The following is a 19,220-nucleotide window of genomic DNA, read 5'->3' as shown; positions in this document are numbered from 1 at the left end:
ACATTACTGGCAGGCAAAGATTTATCTCCTCTTCCCACTTGAAATGGCCTAATGGCCCCTGAAGAAAGACAGACAGGAGGCTGGGGACAAGGTTAGACAGTACCAATATTATCCTGACAAACATGCTGTCTGCTCCTTTATTGTCCCCCAGGAATGTGACAGGACTACTCACTGGCTGCATGCCAGTTCCAGAAACCTGGACATTGGGATAATTTGATGCCAACTGATGACAGCAAGTCCCTCGGAAAGGGAAGATGTGCTCTGGGTGCAAACAACCAGGGAAGGAGAGCGGTGTCTTCAACAAGCACTGAGCAGTGGCACTGAGATTCTCTGCTGTTGCCCTGGAGCAATGGGTGGAAGTTGGTATTTCCTCTCACCAGATACACAAAGCTCTTCAATCAACATAGAGTCGGAGAGCAATACAGCATGGATACAGGCCCTTCAGCCCAACCAGTCCCGGCCGACCATGGTGCCCACTCAGCTAGTCCCAATTTCCTGCATTCGGCGCATATCCCTCTAAGCTCCACTCCTCCATGTACCTATCCAAGTGCTTGTTAGATGATATTATTGTACCTGCCTCAACAACTTCCTCTGGCAGCTCTTTCCATATATTCACCACCCTCTGCATGAAAAAGTTGACCCTCAGGTTCCTTCTAAATCTTTCCCTTCTCACCCTAAACCTATGCCCCCTAGTTTTGGACTCCCCTACCCTGGGGAAAAGACTGTTACCATCCACCATCTATGCCTCTCATAACTTTAAGCTCTTCTATAAGGTCACCCCTCATTCTCCTTTGTTCCAAGGAATGAAGACCTAGTCTGGCCAACCTCCCCCTCTAACTCAGGCCCTCAGAGTGCCAACTTCACTGTCAATGAGAAGAGGATGTGAAGTTGCAAAAAAAAGCTATGAAATTTCCAGTGTGTACAAGGTAAGAAAAACACATTCCAAAGTCACTTTAATTCTCTTCCCATCTCCTACTTGTTTTTCCACTACCTCTGCCAGGGTTCCAATGTCAGCTTGAGGACCTCATCTTCCACAGGGACCAAATGTCAGAATTTCCCCCCCCAAATTCCACCTTTACTCCCAATCCATTGGGAAACATTGGAAGGAGCTCGTCTCAATCCCTCCTTCCGGCCTGTTCCTTCCCCAGATTACAGATAATCCGCATGACTGTTGACTCGACCTGCCGACATAACCCCCTCCCTACAAAACCTGCAGAGACCTAAACGTCGAACACTTCAAACAATAAATCCCCACTGTGGGTTCTTGGCTAGACTGTCGTCCCGAAATCAATTTCCCTATCCGTCCGCTGTAAATAACACAGTGCCACGAGGTCGATTCGATCAAATACCTTTATTAGCAGTGCCCCACTAGGAGAATTCTCTTCAGCACTCACTAAGAGTTGCTTCCCGAGTTCTCTCAGTACAAAGGGGTAGACAGAGATTTATACAGGTATTGTCACGCACACTTTAATGAGTCAGGTGCCAGAGTTCTTGGTTGAGCAGGAAACGGACAAAGGGCTATTGCAGATGAACAAAGAGCAGCCTCACACCACAGGTTCAGCTATTCATTTTGCAATCGGGTGAGACAAAGGCAGGTATCACCTTTATTGTTTGAGACAGCCTTCCCATTTCCCGTTAAGATTGACCATCATCTCCATAGTCAAGCATAATGGGAATCCAATTAAGTTCCAGACACAGCAATTACCACACAGCACCCAGCCCAGGTAAGCAGTGGTGTGGCTGTTCTGGCCTGAAGGACACTTTTTAAATCAGTATTTCGAGCAGCCATAATTCTCATCCGTTTTACGATATCAATACAGTTATAGTTTATTAATCCTATACCTCCTCAGACTACAGATTATTCTTCTGCTCCCTCTTGTCCCGAAATCACAACAAGAGTGGTGAGTTAGTAGGTCATATCCTACATCGACAGTACCATTGTAGAAAGGACACATACAACACGCCAAGAGATGAGGAGGTGAAGACAAATAAAATACATTGCAGAAAATTACTGTGAAACGCACAATTAATAAATTTTTACAAGACAGATTGCGGCATATTTTTGCCCTCGGGCTGAGGGCTTGTGGTTCAGAAGTTCTCGTAGTGATGTACAAAGTGAGCCTGGTCCCACTTGTTGATCTGTTGACAAGCTTTCTCCACATTTTTGGTCAGTCCTGGTGGCCCACAGCTGAAGACTCCAATTTTGCCCACCTGTTAAGAAAGCCATAGAGGGAGATATAAAATCATAAAATCGAGGAGCAGAATTAGACCATTCAACCCATTGATTCTGCTCCACCATTCAATCATGGCTGATTTTTCTTTTCTCAACCCCATTCTCCCTGTAGCCCTTAACCCCCTTACCAATCAAGAACCTATCAATCCCTGCCTTAAGTACACCCAATGACTTGGCCTCCACAGCCCTGCGGCAATGAATTCCACAGATTCACCACCCTCTGGCTGAAGAAATTTCTCCTCATCTCAGTTATAAAGGGACGTCCCTTTATTCTGAGACTGTGCCCTCGGATTCTGGACTCTCCTACTAATGGAAACATTCTCTCCACGTCCACTCTACCCAGGCCTTTCTGTATCCGGTAGGTTTCAATGAGATTCCCCCCTCATCCTTCTGAGCTCCATCGAGTACAGGCCCAGAGACATCAAACGCTCCTCATATGTTAAGCCTTTTACTCCCAGGATTACTCCCGGGCCTGCAGAGGGTTGTGGTGGAGGGAGTGTATTCAGATTGGATGGCTGTGACTAGTGGTGTCCCACAAGGATCGGTTCTGGGACCTCTACTTTTCGTGATATTTATTAATGACTTGGATGAGGGGGTAGAAGGGTGGGTTAGCAAGTTTGCAGACGACACAAAGGTCGGTGGTGTTGTGGATAGCTTGGAGGACTATTGAAGCTCGTAGAGGGATATTGATAGGATGCAGAGCTGGGCTGAGCAGTGGCAGATGGAGTTCAATCTGGAGAAGTGTGAGGTGGTACACTTTGGAAGGACAAACTCCAAAGTACAAGGTAAATGGCAGGATTCTGGGCAGTGTAGAGGAGCAGAGGGATCTGGAGGTTCATATCGACAGATCACTGAAAGTTGCTTCACAGATGGATAGGGTAGTTAAGAAAGCTTATGGGATGTTAGCTTTCATAAGTCATGGGATCGAGTTTAAGAGCCATGAGGTAATGATGCAGCTCTACAAAACTCTGGTTAGACCACACTTGGAGCACTGTGTCCAGTTCTGGTCGCCTCATTATAGGAAGGATGTGGAAGCGTTGCAAAGGCTGCAGAGGAGATTTACCAGGATGCTGCCTGGTTTGGAGAGCATGGATTATGAGGAGGGACTAAGGAAGCTAGGGCTTTACTGTTTGGAGAGAAGGAGGATGAGGGGAGACATGATAGAGGTATACAAAATATTAAGAGGAATAGATAGAGTGGACAGCCAGTGCTTCTTTTCCAGGGCACCAATGCTCAATACAAGAGGGCATGGCTTTAAAGTAATGGGTGGGAAGTTCAAGGGAGATATCAGAGGGAGGTTTTTTTACCCAGAGAGCGGTTGGTGCATGGAATGCGCTGCCTGGGGTGGTGGTGGAGGCAGGTACGTTGGTCAAGTTCAAGAGATTGTTAGATAAGCATGTGGAGGAATTTAAAATAGGTGGATATGTGGGAGGAAGGGGTTAGATAGTCTTGTGGTTTAAAGGTCGGCACAACATGGTGGGCTGAAGGGCCTGTATTGTGCTGTATTGTTCTATGGTTCTATGGGATCATTCTTGTGAACTCCCTCTGGACTATCTCCAGGGCCAGCGCATCCTTCCTTAAGACATGTGGCCCATAATTGCTCACAATATTCTAAATGTGGTCTGACCAATGCCTTATAAAACCTCAGCAGTACATCCTTGCTTTTATATCCTAGTCCTCTCAAAATGAATGCTAACATTGCGTTTGCCTTCCTTACTACTCACTCAACTTGCGAGTTAAACTTGAGGGAATCCTGCACTAGGACTTGATAGAGGTGTACAAGATGATAAGAGGCACATATCGAGTGGACAGTCAGAGACGTTTTCCCAGGGTGACAATGGCTAACACGAGGGGACATAATTTTAAGGTGATTAGAAGAAGGTCTAAGCGGGATTTCAGGGGTAAGTTTTTTTACACAAAGTGGTGGATGCGTGGAACGCACTGCCCGCAGAGGTTGTGGGGGCAGATACATTAGGGGCATTTAAGACACTCTTAGATAGCCACATGAATGATAAGAGAAATGGGGGGCTATGTGGGAGGGAAGGGTTAGATAGATATTAGAGCAGGATAAAATGTTGGCACAACATTGTGGGCCGAAGGGCCTGTACTGGGCTGTAATGTTCTATGTTCTATGTTCTATATTCTGCGTTCTGTTTTCTTTTTACTGCCCTGGTGTACTTATCTGCCTGCAGACAAAAGTTTTTCACTGTATCTCGGTACACGTGACAATAATAAACCAATTCCAATTCCAATTTAACCTGAGCTTTGTATCGATGCTGCAGAGCTCCTATCACCTTGTAACCCAGTCCTTTGCTGATGAAAGCCAGCATTCCATTTCCCTTTCTGGTCCATGATAATTTCAATATCCCATCTACCTGAACCTCTGAGGAAACCCCACTGTTGTCCAAGTGACGATTTTAGACTCACCTCTGGATGAACCTCCTGCAGTGAGTTGAAGAAAGGGACAAACTGGGGTCGCCCGAAATGTGTGATGGAACGAAGTCCAGTGAAGAGGCTTCGGTTTGAGACTTTCTGAAAGTGACGCTCGCAGATGTACTGAGGAGAAAGAGAAATATATCAATAAATTAATACCTGCAAATCAATTACAATAGCACCTTGTAACAACAGGAGCTGGTCCAATAGACCTGTAACACAGAGGTGGTACTATAGACCAGTAACACTAGGAGCTGATATAATGGACCTGTAACACAAGGAGCTGCTCCAATAGACCTGTATCACAGAGATGTTACTACAGACTTGTAACACAGAGGTGGTACTACAGACCTGTAACACAGAGGTGGTACTACAGACCTGTAACACCAGGGACTGGTACATAGGGACCTGTAACAAAAGAAGCTGGTACATGGTGTGCTGTAAAACCAAGAGCTGGTATGTGGGGATCTGTAACATAAGTGATATCTTGTCACACCAGCAGCTAGCACAATACTATGGCAGATGAGACTGCTGGGTAAGGGGAATGTTCCTCTGCCCACAATTTTACTGAAACATTCCTGCTTCTTCCTTCTGCAGTGGGAGGGAAAGGAATGCCATACAAATGCTTTGAGCATCCTCTGACCCTGGCACCAACAGTCAACAGTTGTCACTAGGAAAGAAAGGCACAGTAACTCACAAGCATAGTGGTCCTGAGGTCAAACTTTTCAGCCAGCTGGGTAATGTAGATGTGGACAGACACAAGGTCGTTCTTATCGTTCTCCTCCACCTCGCGAATGATGTCCGCCATCCACTCAAACTGCCGCTGAGTCCGTGTCACCCAGATAAAGTACACCTGGTGAGGAAGGGGTTAACACACTTTACCACAGGGACAAGTGGGACAGAAGGCAATTCAGAAGAAACTGTCCTCACCTAAAGAGAAGCGAACTCACTTCCAGGAGTGGTTGGGTGAATCGTAGAGATACGTTGAAGGGAAGGCCAGACTAACATACAAAGGAGAAGGGATGAAGACTTATAATGACAGATTTAGAGTTATACAGAGAGACAGCCTTTCAGCCCACTAATTCAATGCCAACCATCAAGCATCCATTAATCCTACCCTAATCCATTAATCCTACCCTAATCCATTATATTCTTCCCACATTCCAACATTTAGATGAGGAAAGACTGGAGGAGACTCATGTGGATCATGAATGATGGAATGGTTTGTGTCTGTGGGGCAGTTCCGATGCAATCCTACATAAAGGACGGAGGTGCCATTGTAAGGTACTGAAGCTCAGAGGCTTCAGTGACTGGAGAACCTTCCTTGTTCTTCTTACAGCAAGAAAGGTTGAGAAGACTCAGCAGGTTAAAACATCGTAAAGCATTCTGTTCGAAAATAAGAATGATTTACTTTTCTAAAATATTTTCATAGAACATAGAACATAGAACACTACAGCACAGTACAGGCCCTTCAGCCCACGATGTTGTGCCGATACTTAATCCTGCTCTAAGATCTATCTGACCCTTCCCTCCCACATAGCCCTCCATTTTTCTATAATTCATGTGGCTATTTAAGAGTTTCTTAAGTGTCCCTAATGTATTTGCCTCCACCACCACTGCCAGCAGTGTGTCCCACGCACCCAACCCTCTCTGTGTAAAAAACTTGCCTCTGACATCCCCCCTATGCCTTCCTCCAATCATCTTAAAATTATGCCGCCTTGTGTTAACCATTTTCGCCCTGGGAAAAAGTCTCTGACTGTCCACTCGATCTATGCCTCTATCATCTTGTACACCTCTATCAAGTCTCCTCTCATCCTCCTTCTCTCCAAAGAGAAAAGCCCGAGCTCACTCAACCTATCCTCATAAGACATGCTCTCCAATCCAGGCAGCATCCTGGTAAATCTCTGCACCCTCTCTAAAGCTTCCACATCCTTCTTATTATGAGGCGACCAGTCTGAACATAACACTCCAAGTGTGGTCGAACCAGAGTTTTATAGAGCTGCAACATTACCTCATGGCTCTTGAACTCAATACACCGACTAATGAAGGCCAGCACACCATACGCCTTCTTAATTGAGGGATCTATGGACATGTACTCCAAGATCCCTCTGTTCCTCCACACTGCTAAGAGTCCTGCCATTAACCTTGTATTCTACCTTCAAATTTGACCTTCCAAAGTGTATCACTTCCCATTTTTCTGGGTTGAACTCCCATCTGCCCCTTCTCAGCCCAGCTCTGCATCCTATTAATGTCCTGTTGTAATCTACAGCAACCTTCTGCACTATCCACAACACCACCAACCTTACTAACCCACCCTTCCACATCCTCATCCAAGTCATTTATAAAAATCACAAAGAGCTGGGGTCCCAGAACAGATCCCAGTGGAACACCACTGGTCACCAATCTCCAGGCAGAATACACTCCATCTACCACCACCCTCTGTCTTCTGTGGGTGAGCCAATTCTGAATCCACACAGCCAAGTTTCCCTGGATCCCATGCCTCCTGAATTTCTGAATGAGCCTTCTATGAGGAACCTTATCAAATGCCTTTCTAAAATCCATGTACCCCCCATCCACTGCTCTACCTTCATCAATGTGCTTTGTCACATCCTCAAAGAATTCAATCAGGCTTGTGAGGCACAACCTGCCCCTCACAAAGCCATGCTGACTGTCCCTAATCAGCCTATGCTTCTCCAAATGACAAAAAATCCTGTTTCTAAGAATCTTCTCCAGTAATTTGCCCACCACTGAAGTAAGACTCACTGGTCTGTAATTCCCAGGGTTGTCCCTACTCCCTTTCTTAAACAAAAGAACAACATTTGCCACCCTCCAATCATCTGGCACTACTCCTGTGGTCAGTGAGGACACAAAGATCATCGCCAAAGGTGCAGCAATCTCTTCCCTCGCTTCCTATAATAATCTTGGATATATCCTGTCCGGCCCCAGTGACTTATCTGTCCGAATATTTTTCAAAAGTTCCAGCACATCCTCTTTCGTCACGTTGACATGCTCTAGTGTATCAGCCTGTCGTACGTCATCCTAACAAATGTCAAGATCTCTCTCTCTAGTGAATACTGAAGCAAAGTATTCATTAAGGACCTCTCCTACCTCTTCCGACTCCAGGCACATGTTTCCTCTTTTATCCCTGATCGGTCCTCGCCTCACTCTAGTCATCCTCCTATTCTTCACATACGTGTAGAACACCTTGGGGTTTTCCTTAATCTTACTTGCCAAGGCCTTCTCATGCCCCCTTCTAAGTCCACTCTTAAACTCTCTCCTGGCTACCTCGTAACTCTCCAGAACCCTGTCTGATCCTTGCTTTCTAAACCTTAGGTAAGCTCCTTTCTTCCTCTTGACAAGATATTCTACGTCTCTTGTCAACCACGGTTCCTTCACTCTACCATCCTTACCCTGCCTCAATGGGACAAACCTATCCAGAACTCATGCAAGTACTCACTAAACAACCTCCTCATAATAAGATAAAATAAGTTAAGATCCACAGAGCTGCTTATCTTCTGTAAGATAAGATAAGCAGCTTTGCTTCATTAGGAGTTTGAGGACATTTGGTATGTCACCAAAGACTCTTGAAAATTTTTACAGATGTACGGTGGAGAGCAATCTGATTGGTTGCATCACCACCTGGTATGGAGGCTCCAATGTGCAGGATTAAAAGAGGCTGCAGAGGGTTGTAGACTCAGCCAGCTCCATCACACCCCACCATCGAGGACATCTTCAAGAGGCGGTGCCTCAAGAAGGCAGCGTCCATCACTAAGGACCCTCACCACCCGGGACACGCCCTCTGCTCGTTATTACCATTGGGGAGCAGGTACAGGAGCCTGAAGACTCAACATTTCAGGAACAGCTTCTTCCCCTCCGCCATCAGGTTTCTGAACAGTCCATGAACCCATGAACACTGCCTCATTATTCCTCTTTTGCACTATTTATTTATTTTTGTAACTTACGGTAATTTTTCTACATTGCTCTGTACTGCTACCACAAAACAACAAATTTCATGACATATGTCAGTGATAATAAATCTGATTCTGATTCTATAAGATTCCTTTCAGGAAGTCCGAAAACGGAAGCATTGTGATGTAGGAAACATTAGGTTGCATCTACACCATCAATGTAAATGGGGAGACACAGTTTCTAGCAACAGAAGTGTTGGTAATCAGCAGGCACACATGCTTAAGGGTGATTGGTAAGTGAAGCAAAGGTGACAGGAACAAAAATAAACATATGCAGCAAATAGTGAGCCAGCATACCCTGCCTGAAAGGGCAATGGAAGCAGATTTGAAAAGGAATGTGGACCAACACTTGAAAATAAAAGACTGCAGGACTGTGGGAGAAGAGCAGGGATATAACATAGGATGGGAATGATTGTTTCTTGGTTGGATTTCAAGCTAGAAATTGCATCTAGCATTCTGTCTCAAATGTAAAATCCCTTAAATATTTCAGGAGACAAAAATTATATTTTGATTGCAATACAGTTATTGTTGAATTGATGAGTGCCATTCAGAAATGCCACAACCTTATTGTAAACCAGGCTTCCTCTCGGTTACCTTCTTGCAGGCTATCTTGTTAAAGATTGACGACTTGAAGACGAGATCTTTGAGAATTGACGAAAATGGTGTTACACCAATGCCACCTCCAACCAGGACAGACACTTCATATTGGTTCCATTCTTGGTGTCCCTCCCCAAAAGGTCCATCCAGATAGATCTGCAGGGGAAGGCAAGGTTTTCCGTGAGTCATGAGTCATTTCACGTGTTTATTTTCTGATAGGCATTTGAGGGAGAAGTAATTTCAAACAGGGGCAATTATTCAGCCGGAAGGGTGATAAAACCAAATTCAATTGCAGTTTTAAATAAGTAATTAAATTGGCACTTGAAGGAAAAAAAGTTGCATAGAATTGGGGAAAGAGCCATGACTGGGACTGAACCAATTGCTCTTAGAAGCAGTAGGCATGGCTCAATGGGCCATATCCCTTGTTCTGTGCTATAACAATCTCACGATTTAAAGGCACAGGTCCAGAGAATAGTTGCATTCTGCAACGCACTCTCAGGAACAGTATGCACTTCATATCTGGCCCCTCCACTTTATACCAGTCACAGATGGTGCACTTGGTGTAGCCCCATTCATTTAAATAGAGCTGTCAAACTTCATTCAAAAGATAAGTGAAGGATTTTTTAAACTTTAATTTTATTATATTTATACCTAATTAATTTGTACAAGTTAATTGTGTTAAGTGAATATTATATTTGAAATAATAAATTGTGAATATTATTTAAAACTTTTAAAAATGACATTTTTAAATTTGTTCTTCACCATTTTTAAATGCCGCTGATTATCTTGCAAAGAGTGCATCAACCTTCCGACAGCATGAGCTGGATATCAGAAGACTATCAAGGTATCAGGGCAGTCAGTGGAGACGCAGACCACACCTCCTGAAGCCTTGCAGCCCATTTCTCCTCACGTAACAGCAATAGTGAGGCTTCAAGATCATTGGTAACTGCATCGCCGCAAAATATTAGAGAGGCCAGGTGGCTGGTGTGAGGAGCTGCTCCAACTATGAGGTACAGGCAGGATCCAGCCTGATCTGAACCAATATATTTCTGACATGGATAAAGTCTGAATACTGTATGATAGATAGGAAATTGGATGAATTGCATCCTAATATACAGTATATTTGTTTTTAACTCAGATTTGTTTGGCAGTTTAAGGGTCAAGACTTGGAGTTTCTTTGTCGTTTTTGCTTGCTTTTAAATTTCTATTTGCTTTTCCTCTTCTTTGACCCCCTTCCCCCCCCCCCCACCCCCCCAGAGACCATTCAGTGAATGGTCCTGTTGCACACGAATCCAGTATTGTACATTAGCACAATCCTGGCAATCCTTCCATTACTGCTGAAGTTCAGGATGAAATGTCTAAATCCCCAATGTGTGCAGCTCTGGAGACAATTTACAGGAGTGCTGACAGACTTGTCCATATTTTCTCACCTGTCTTATCAATTTTTGTTCATGAGGTTTAATAAAATTTAGGGCCATGGCAAAAGAACAGGAGGATGATGGGCTTATTCTATCAAGAGTTGGCATAAATTCAGTGCGCTGAATGAATTCCTTTTGTGCTGCAACTACTCTGTGGTGTTTTGATTCATTGCTCTTTGTGGGAGCTTACTCTGCACAAAATGGATACTTGTTTCCTTTTCCTTAACTAGTGCATTAGGCATTTTGGGACGTCATAAGTTAAAAAAAGCGGTAACAGAAATTTTAGATGTTTCTGATCTAAAAAACCCTTTTTCTGAATGTCCAAATGTCCTCCCTTAAATAAGACCTATACTGCACACCACACTCCAGTATCACCAGTGTTCTACATAACTGAAGCCTAACATCCCTACCTCTGCATTTACTTTTCTTGTCAAAATAGACTATTTCACTTTTATCCACATTTTGTTCTATTTGCCAAATCACTGCCCACTCACTTAACCTATTTGTACTCTTTTCAGTCTCTTTATGTCCTCTTTAAAACTTACTTTCCTGCCTATCTTTATCTTATCAGCAAATTTAGCAACCGTTCCTTCAGTGCCTTTTACGAGTTTATTCACATAAATTGTAAAATGTTGAGTTCCTAGTGCCAATCCCTTTGGCACTCTACTGGTTAGAGCTTGCCAATGCCAATATGTAATCTCCTAAACTATCAGTTTTTACTCCCAGCAATAACCTCTTATGTGATCAATCAAACGCTTTCTGGAATTCCAAGTATAGTTCCCCTTGTACCGCAACACCTGTCACTTCTTCAAAGAACAATAAGTTGGTCAAACATGATTTCTCTTTCAGAAAACAATGTTGATTTTGCGTGATTACCTTGAATTTTTCTAAGTGCCCTGTATAACGTCTTAAGCTGAGAGTTGAAGAATATGAGTTACAGATTACATTGTATTGTTAAGTGTGGATGAATGATTGAGGGTGGTACAATATTTGTGAACCTAGCAGCAGCCAACACTATCATCGGATGAGTAAACTACATTGAAAGGAATAGTTCGAAGAGAAAAACCCCTGTTAGACCCGAGGTACATGTGATAACAGCATAACTGTTGAATTAAATCTTAGTTTTCATTCATTCTTGGGATGTGGAGCTTGCAGAAAAGCCCAAGAGTTATTGTCTATCATTCTGGAGACACAAGAGGCTGCAGATGTTGGAATCTGGAGCAACAAACAAAATGCTGGAAGAACACAGCGGGTCAGGCAGCATCTGCGGAAGGAAACGAACAGTCGGCTTTTCAGGTCGATATCCTTCACCTGGACTGAAAGATACAGGGGAGATAGCTAGTACAAAGAGGTGAGGGGAAGGGGTGGAGCAAGAGCTGGCAAGTGATGGGTGGATCCAGGTGAGGAGGGGGTGATAGGCAGCTGGAGGAGGGGGGAGGGGAAATAGCGACAGAGGCTGGGAGGTGGAGGCAAAAAGGGGCTGCAGATGATGGAATATGGTAGGAAAAAGAAGGTGGAGCACGGAACCACATGAGGGAGGTGGGGGGGGGCAGATGGGAACAGTGGGGGGAGGGGACCCAGTGGGAGGGGTGTGTGGGTGACGGGCAGATGGACTGTGGTGGAGAAGGGGAAAGAAACGGTAATGGGGAGGGGGTACGGTGTGTAGGAAGAACTGGGTAGATCAGGAGCAGAGAGAAAAGGGACAGAAGGAGAGCAGTTTGCCTGAAGGAGAATTCAATGTTCACGCCGTCGGGGTGTAGCCTCCCCAGGCAGAATATGAGGGGATGTTCCTCTAGTTTGCATTTAGCCTCACTCTGGCAGTGGAGGAGGCTGAGCACAGAGGGGATGGCGTGGGAATGGGGAGGGGGATTAAAATGGCCGGCAACCGGGAGGCCACGGCGGCTTTAATGATTGTCTGTCATTAGTTGCCCTTAAACTCAGAGGCTTGCAAAACCATTTTAGAATACAGTTAGGAGTCAACAAGGTCTAGGATTCTATATGAACCACAACAGGCAAAGGTTGGAGACTTTCCTCTCTAATGGGCTAGATGGGATTTTCCCCAATTACGTAGTAAACTCATGGATTGTTGATACGATTTGGATTTGTTCAGTTGAATTTAATTTCCACAGTTGTCATGGTAGGATTGGAACTCTGGTCCAGATTCTAGACCACGAGCAACATATCCACCATGCCAATGTACACCCATCCAGGGCTTTGTACTGTTAGTACCTTTGGGTTGCCGCCGAGTCTTCCCACGTTCTCTGGCGAGTAGGTTTCTCGTAACTTTGTCGTCCATGGTCCCACTGCCCTGATGTGGAGACTGAGGGTGTCCTCATTTGGTGCTGATGTCAAGGTGAAGGGATGGTACTCATCAGTCCCTAGTGACAGACACGCGATGCGTACCCATTGACCTGACTTGTAATCAAAGTCCTGAGGGCGTTTAAATTCAAGATGAGTCACACCTACAGCCCAAGGAAAACAGGAAAAGGTGAGTGCCAGTCGCATTCGAGACCTGGGATCTCAATGTAATATTTTCTATGTTACAGCAACGATACTTTAGCTGCAAGTACTTTGGGTCATTCTTGGACTTGTCAAGGCACTCTGTGAATATAACATCATCTTTCTTTGATTCACATTGCTGTGGGTTCTTTTTTTATTGCGCTCCACTGAGTCAAAAACAGAGACAGAGAGCTGCTGGCAAAATATCCTTTACTGATGTCAGTCAATGCTCAACTAATACCAGTGTCGAAACAATGCATCAAAAGTATTACCACATGATACACATACAGGGCTGAAAGGTAGATGTGCATACACACACACACACACACACACACACACACACACACACACACAGGCGCACACAGGCGCAGGCACATACAGATACAGGCACAGGCACAGGCACACACACAATCACAGGCGCACATAGGCATAGACGCAGGCACAGGCGCTGACACAGGCACAGGCACACACAGACACACACAGACAGACACACGCACAGACACAGGCACACACACACACATACAACAACAGGCAGACACACAGGCACAGGCAGACACAGGCACACACACAGGCACAGGCACACACAAAATTGTATATACATGTAAAGAAAGGTACCTTAATTTTTTAATTTGTTTCTCAGTACTTCACAAGTAAAATAAAATTTGTTAAATTATAATGCCTGTGACACAGAGCCGTATATACGATGCATTACTCAACCTTCGATATGTTGGCATATATATCATGTAGGACCATATATACCACACAGCACCTCATAAATATAATGTAGTGTACATGACATACAATGACATAAGTAACATGCAGCACCAATATATCATGACAGTTCATATACCATACAAAACAATTTACACCATATAGCATATACATACCAATTATATACACACTGTATTGTGCCATATATGCTATCCAGATGCATACAGTATATAGTATATGCCATATATAACTTGCTGTCATGATATATACCATACAACACAATGTACATTATGCAGCTCCTTATATTCCAAGCAGCATTGTGCTGTCTGAAGTTGACATATATAGCATGTTGTGCCAGATGTAACATGTGGAACCATATGTACATAGATTCCTTTGGCAGTGAAAGACAAGGGGATTTATTGCTTCATAGTTTTTCACAACTTTGCTGGAGTAATGCTGAGTTGTGAATGCTGGGGATTGTGCACGTCTTGACGTGATCTTTTGATTGATCAACTGGTCCTGCATGATACTAGGAATCCAAGAGTCTGTGCTACATGGGTTAAAGTTTGCACAAAGTCACAGATACGAAATTCCATGTAAGTACCTGCTAGTAGTCAGGTAAAAGATCCCAAAATAGGTTAGATACATAACTGACTCATGGATTGGACCTGTCCCTTTTTCACAGATAATGTCAGTTATAAATTTTAAATTTAAATTAAATTTTATTTACAGTGTGGTAACAGGCCCTTCCGGCCCAACGAGTCCGCGCCGCCCATTTTAAACCCAAATTAACCTACCCGTATGTCTTTGCAATGTGGGAGGAAACCGGAGCACCCGGAGGAAACCCACGCAGACACGGGAGAACGTACAAACTCCTTACAGACAGCGACGGGAATCGAAACCCGATCGCTGGCGCTGTAATAGTGTCGCGCTAACCGCTACGCTACTGAGTGCCACCCCATCATGCTGTAAATAACTAAGGAGTACCTTAAAGGTGTTAGGAAGTTTTGACATCCTCTCCACATCAGAAGATAAGAAGCATTGAACATTGAACCGTGGAGCATTGAACCTCTCGAGCCTGTTCTCCTATTCAATGAGATCATGACTGTGACCCTGTTTCATTTCCTCCCTTTTCCTTGAATCTTTGAGCAGCTTTGATTTCAGACCTAAAGTTACCTATTTACCGGCACCAATTTCCATTTGTGGGAGAAATTTGCAACCTTCTACCACACTGTGTACAACTACCTCCTGATTTCAGAACTTCAGACTTTGCCTGGACTCTGCCCCATCAAACCTTTCCTTAACACCTTGAGGGTTTAACATAGAAACAGAGAAAAACAATTCAGGCCCTTCGGCCCACAAAGCTGTGCCGAACATGTCCCTACCCTAGAAATTACTAGGCTTACCCATAGCCCTCTATTTTACTCAGCTCCATGTACCTATCCAACAGTCTCTTGAAAGACCCTATCGTATTCGCCTCCACCACTGTTTCCAGCAGCCCATTCCACTCACTCACCACTCTCTGAGTGAAAAACTTACCCCTGACATCTCCTCTGTACCTACTCCCCAGCACCTTAAACCTATGTCCTCTTGTGGCCACCATTTCAGCCCTGGGGAAAAGCCTCTGACTATCTACCCGATCAATGCCTCTCATCATCTTATATACCTCTATCAGGTCCCCCCTCATCCTCTGTCACTCCAAGGAGAATTAATAGATCATTCCGTGCATAGGTACATTGAGGTAGTACAAAAGAAAACAATGCAGAACATAGTGTTACAGTTACAGAGAAAGTGCAGTGCAGGTAGACAAATAAAGTGCAAGAGCTACGGCGAGGTAGATTGAGAGTTCATCTTTATCGTGTAAGTATGGGCAATGTAGTCCAGATTAATAGAGAATCCAATAATGATCTATTGGATTCTGTATTAATCCTTCACAGGACATGGATGTGGCTGGCTTGGCCAGCAAACATTGTCATCCCTTGCTAGCCCCCACAGGTTGAGTAGCTTGCTGGGCCATTTCAGAGGATGGTTAGGAGGAAACCAGACAAGGACAGAATGGCAGATTTCCATTGCTGAACAATGTCAGTGAACCAGAGGGGTTTCCAACAACAAATTGCTTAATTTGTGGATATCCTCATTAATAGTAGTGTTTACACCAGATTCATTAATTGAATTTAAATTCTCCAGCTACTGTGCTGGGATTTGAACTCATGTTTTTGGAGAAAATAATCAATGCTTCTGGACACTAGTGAAGTAACTTAACCACTGTGCTACTTGGTTTTCCCCATCTAGCCATCAAATTTTTTGAACAAAATGAGTTCACCCTTTGATCTTCTGCACTCAAGGGAATATAAATCTGGACTCCCATTACCCATTCTTATACAGATGAACTCTTGATCTCTCAATCTACCTCACCGTAGCCTGCTTGCACGGCACTTTCTCTGCAACTGTAACACCATGTTCTGCATTTTTCCTTTTGTACTACCTTGATGTACTTAGGCATGGAACGATCTGTCTGGATGGCACGCAAAAGCTTTTCACTGTATCTCCATCCTAGTCACTTAACCCTTTTGGTTCTCAACAGCAGGAAATCTTGGAACTAAAACTTTGCGGTCAGCGGGGAGGTACCTGAGGGCAGCAGTTCCGCCTTCACCACCGTCACCTCCTTCTTCTTTCTGCTGAGGCTGACGAGTTTGTCTCCCAGGTAGATGAGAGCTGGTACGATGAAGTACAAGTAGAAAGTCTGTTGCTGGATCAGGTTTGAACTCCCGTGGATTAGAATCTGTTGGCAGGAGATGTGGGCGGGGTGAGTGGGAAGGAAAAGAATCAGAGTAGAGAAAAGAATGGACCATGATATTAGAGATATCCAATACAGGAAATACATCTGAAAGTGATAGAGAGTCAAAGACCTTTCCTTAGGACAAAAAGTATTTTGCTCTTCCTTTAAGAAGATGGAGGAATGGATGGGGTTGACTGCTGTAGCTGACTGAGATTTTATGCACGTAATTCCTCCCCCCCACCCCACCCCCAGATGCTGCTTGACCCACTGAGCTCCTCCAGTAGATTGTTTGTTACACACAATTCATGTTGATTAACTTTGCTGCACTTTGTGCATATATAATCTTGCTACTCTCAATAGAATCATCAAGCCCAGAAGAAAAACATTTGTCCTGTTGAATCCATGTCATTTTCCTTCAGTTTCCTGCTCTTTCCCCAAAGCCCTGCCAATCCTCAAGTGCCTAATCCATTCTTTTTTATGAGGCTTAAAAGTTTCTTCTTTTTCTTGCTGGTTCCATATCATAACTACCCCTGAAAGATAAATCTCCTCACATCCCTCTCATACCTTTTGCTCAGACTTTAAATCTGGTCCTGGTCCTTGAACCATTGGATCAGATTCCCTCTACTCAGCCCAATATTGATCCTGTACAGAATCAAATTTCTTCTCAAACTTTTTTTTTCGCTCTAAACCATCCCAGGTCAACTTTATGGTAGAAATCTCTCATCCCTGGAACCATTCGAATAAATCTTTTTCACACCCTGTCTAGGATTTTCACAACCTTCTGAAGGTGTGCCGTGGAACTGAAAACTATACTCCAATTGTGACCTGATCAGTTTTAGAACCATAACCTTTCTGCTTCCATACGCTGTGACTTTATTTATTAACTCCAGGTTCCAAGCTCCCTAGTCTCTCAACACGTCCTGCCACTCAGAAGAAAGTTCTACTGTTTCGGTAATGAGTCCTATTTGCTCATAAAGGCACTCCCATGGTGCGGTTGGTTAGAGGGTTCCTGGAATTAGACCCAGTGACAATGACAGCTTCCAGGATTAGTGTTCAAGATAAGATAATGTGTGAGGATTGAAGTGATAAACTTTTGTTGGTTCTGCTAGCCTTGTTAATTTAAATCTTAAAATTCATTCAGCTGCTCTCCTCAGTAATCTGACATGAAGTCATAAAACGTTAAGTTAAAGTCATTGAGTCATACAGCTCAGAAACAGGCCCTTCAGCCCATTAGGTACATGTTGACCATCGAGCATCTATTTACACTGATCCTATGCTAATCCCATTTTTTTTTATTTGCCCCACATTCCCATTAACTCCCTGCCAGATTCTACTGCTCACCTACACACCAGAGGCAATTTAGAGCAGCCAAATCACCCACCAACTTGCATGCCTTTGGGATGTGGGAGGAAACCCAGAACACATGAGGAAACCCATGTGGTCACAGGAAGAACGTGCAAACTCCACGCAGACAACAACGGAGGTCAGCATCGAGCCATGGGCTAAAATAACAACAGGAACTGCTGGAAATTCTCAGCAGGTCAGGTCACAGCCACGGGACGAAAAATGGAGTTAATGTTACAGGTCGAAGACCTCTTTCTGAACCCCATCTTCAACCTGAAACATTAAAACCATTTCTCTTCACACAGATGCCGTCTGACCTGCTGAGTATTTCCTGCAGGTTCTGTTTTATTTTAGATTTACAGCATCTGCAGTTTTCTTTTGGTTTTCACTTATTTGTAAACCTTGGGTTGCTGAAACTGAGACAGAAGATCTACCCACCATCTGTAAAGTCTTGGGAGTTATTCAAAGCTACGCAACTTGCACGGTCGGAGGAAATGTCCCACCATCACTTTCTCAAGGACCACAGATGAACAATTTGGGTAGGGGAGTCCAGAACTAAGGGGCAGAGGTTTAGGGTGAGAGGGGAAAGATTTAAAAGGGACCTGAAGGGCAACTCACCAGAGGTTGGTGAGTATATGGAATGAGCTGCCAGAGGAAGTGGTTGAGGCAGGTACAACGGTCATTTAAGAAGCACTTGGATAGGTACATGGAGGGTTGGGGCTATGAGCCAAATGCAGGAGATTTGGATGTTGGGTGGGCACCATGGTTGGCATGAACTGGTTGGGCTGAAGGGCCTGTATTGCTCTATGACTCCCATAAACACTGGCCTTGCTGGTGATATGTAAAGGTTGAGTTGTGTTTAAAATGGAGATGGGGAGAGGCAGCATCACACTCAGAAGCAACACTGAATTGGAAGATGAGCATAATTACCAGAATGTACACGATCACGTAGAGGTGGTGAGTCACCCAGAATGCCTGAAAGCTCATGCGACGAAATTGGCGGGAGGCAAAAACATACATGATGGCCAGGACGACAAGGAGCAGAATGCCACTCATTCCTAAAGCATAAGAATTAGGATCAGGAGTCTGTCATGTGGTTCCTGGAGCCAGCTCTACCCATCAGCAAGATATAACAGCTGACCTTATACCTCAAGTCGATATTCTCTTCTAAACCCATCACGCTTTATTCCCTTAAAGATCCATTCACCTCATCTGTGTGCAGTTCTGGTTGCCCCGTT

General features: G+C 44.3%; 1 protein-coding gene across 1 annotated transcript in view; it reads right to left on the bottom strand.

The window, feature by feature from the left end:
- Positions 1–1,332: 1,332 nt before the first annotated feature.
- The window catches only part of LOC127585247 (dual oxidase 2-like), a 75,127-nt gene continuing 57,239 nt past the window's right edge, over positions 1,333–19,220 (bottom strand). The window contains exons 28-34 of the mRNA XM_052042555.1: positions 18,913–19,040; positions 16,488–16,641; positions 12,879–13,111; positions 9,229–9,387; positions 5,364–5,519; positions 4,661–4,789; positions 1,333–2,211 (exon numbers count right to left, since the gene is read on the bottom strand). Coding sequence (XP_051898515.1) covers positions 2,089–2,211; positions 4,661–4,789; positions 5,364–5,519; positions 9,229–9,387; positions 12,879–13,111; positions 16,488–16,641; positions 18,913–19,040 — 1,082 coding nt within the window. The 3' untranslated portion in view covers positions 1,333–2,088. The remainder of the gene's footprint in view (positions 2,212–4,660; positions 4,790–5,363; positions 5,520–9,228; positions 9,388–12,878; positions 13,112–16,487; positions 16,642–18,912; positions 19,041–19,220) is intronic.

This window comes from Pristis pectinata, chromosome 32, assembly GCF_009764475.1.
Source record: "Pristis pectinata isolate sPriPec2 chromosome 32, sPriPec2.1.pri, whole genome shotgun sequence".
NCBI classification, from domain to species: Eukaryota; Metazoa; Chordata; class Chondrichthyes; order Rhinopristiformes; family Pristidae; genus Pristis; species Pristis pectinata.
This window is presented reverse-complemented; position numbering and strand designations above follow the sequence as displayed.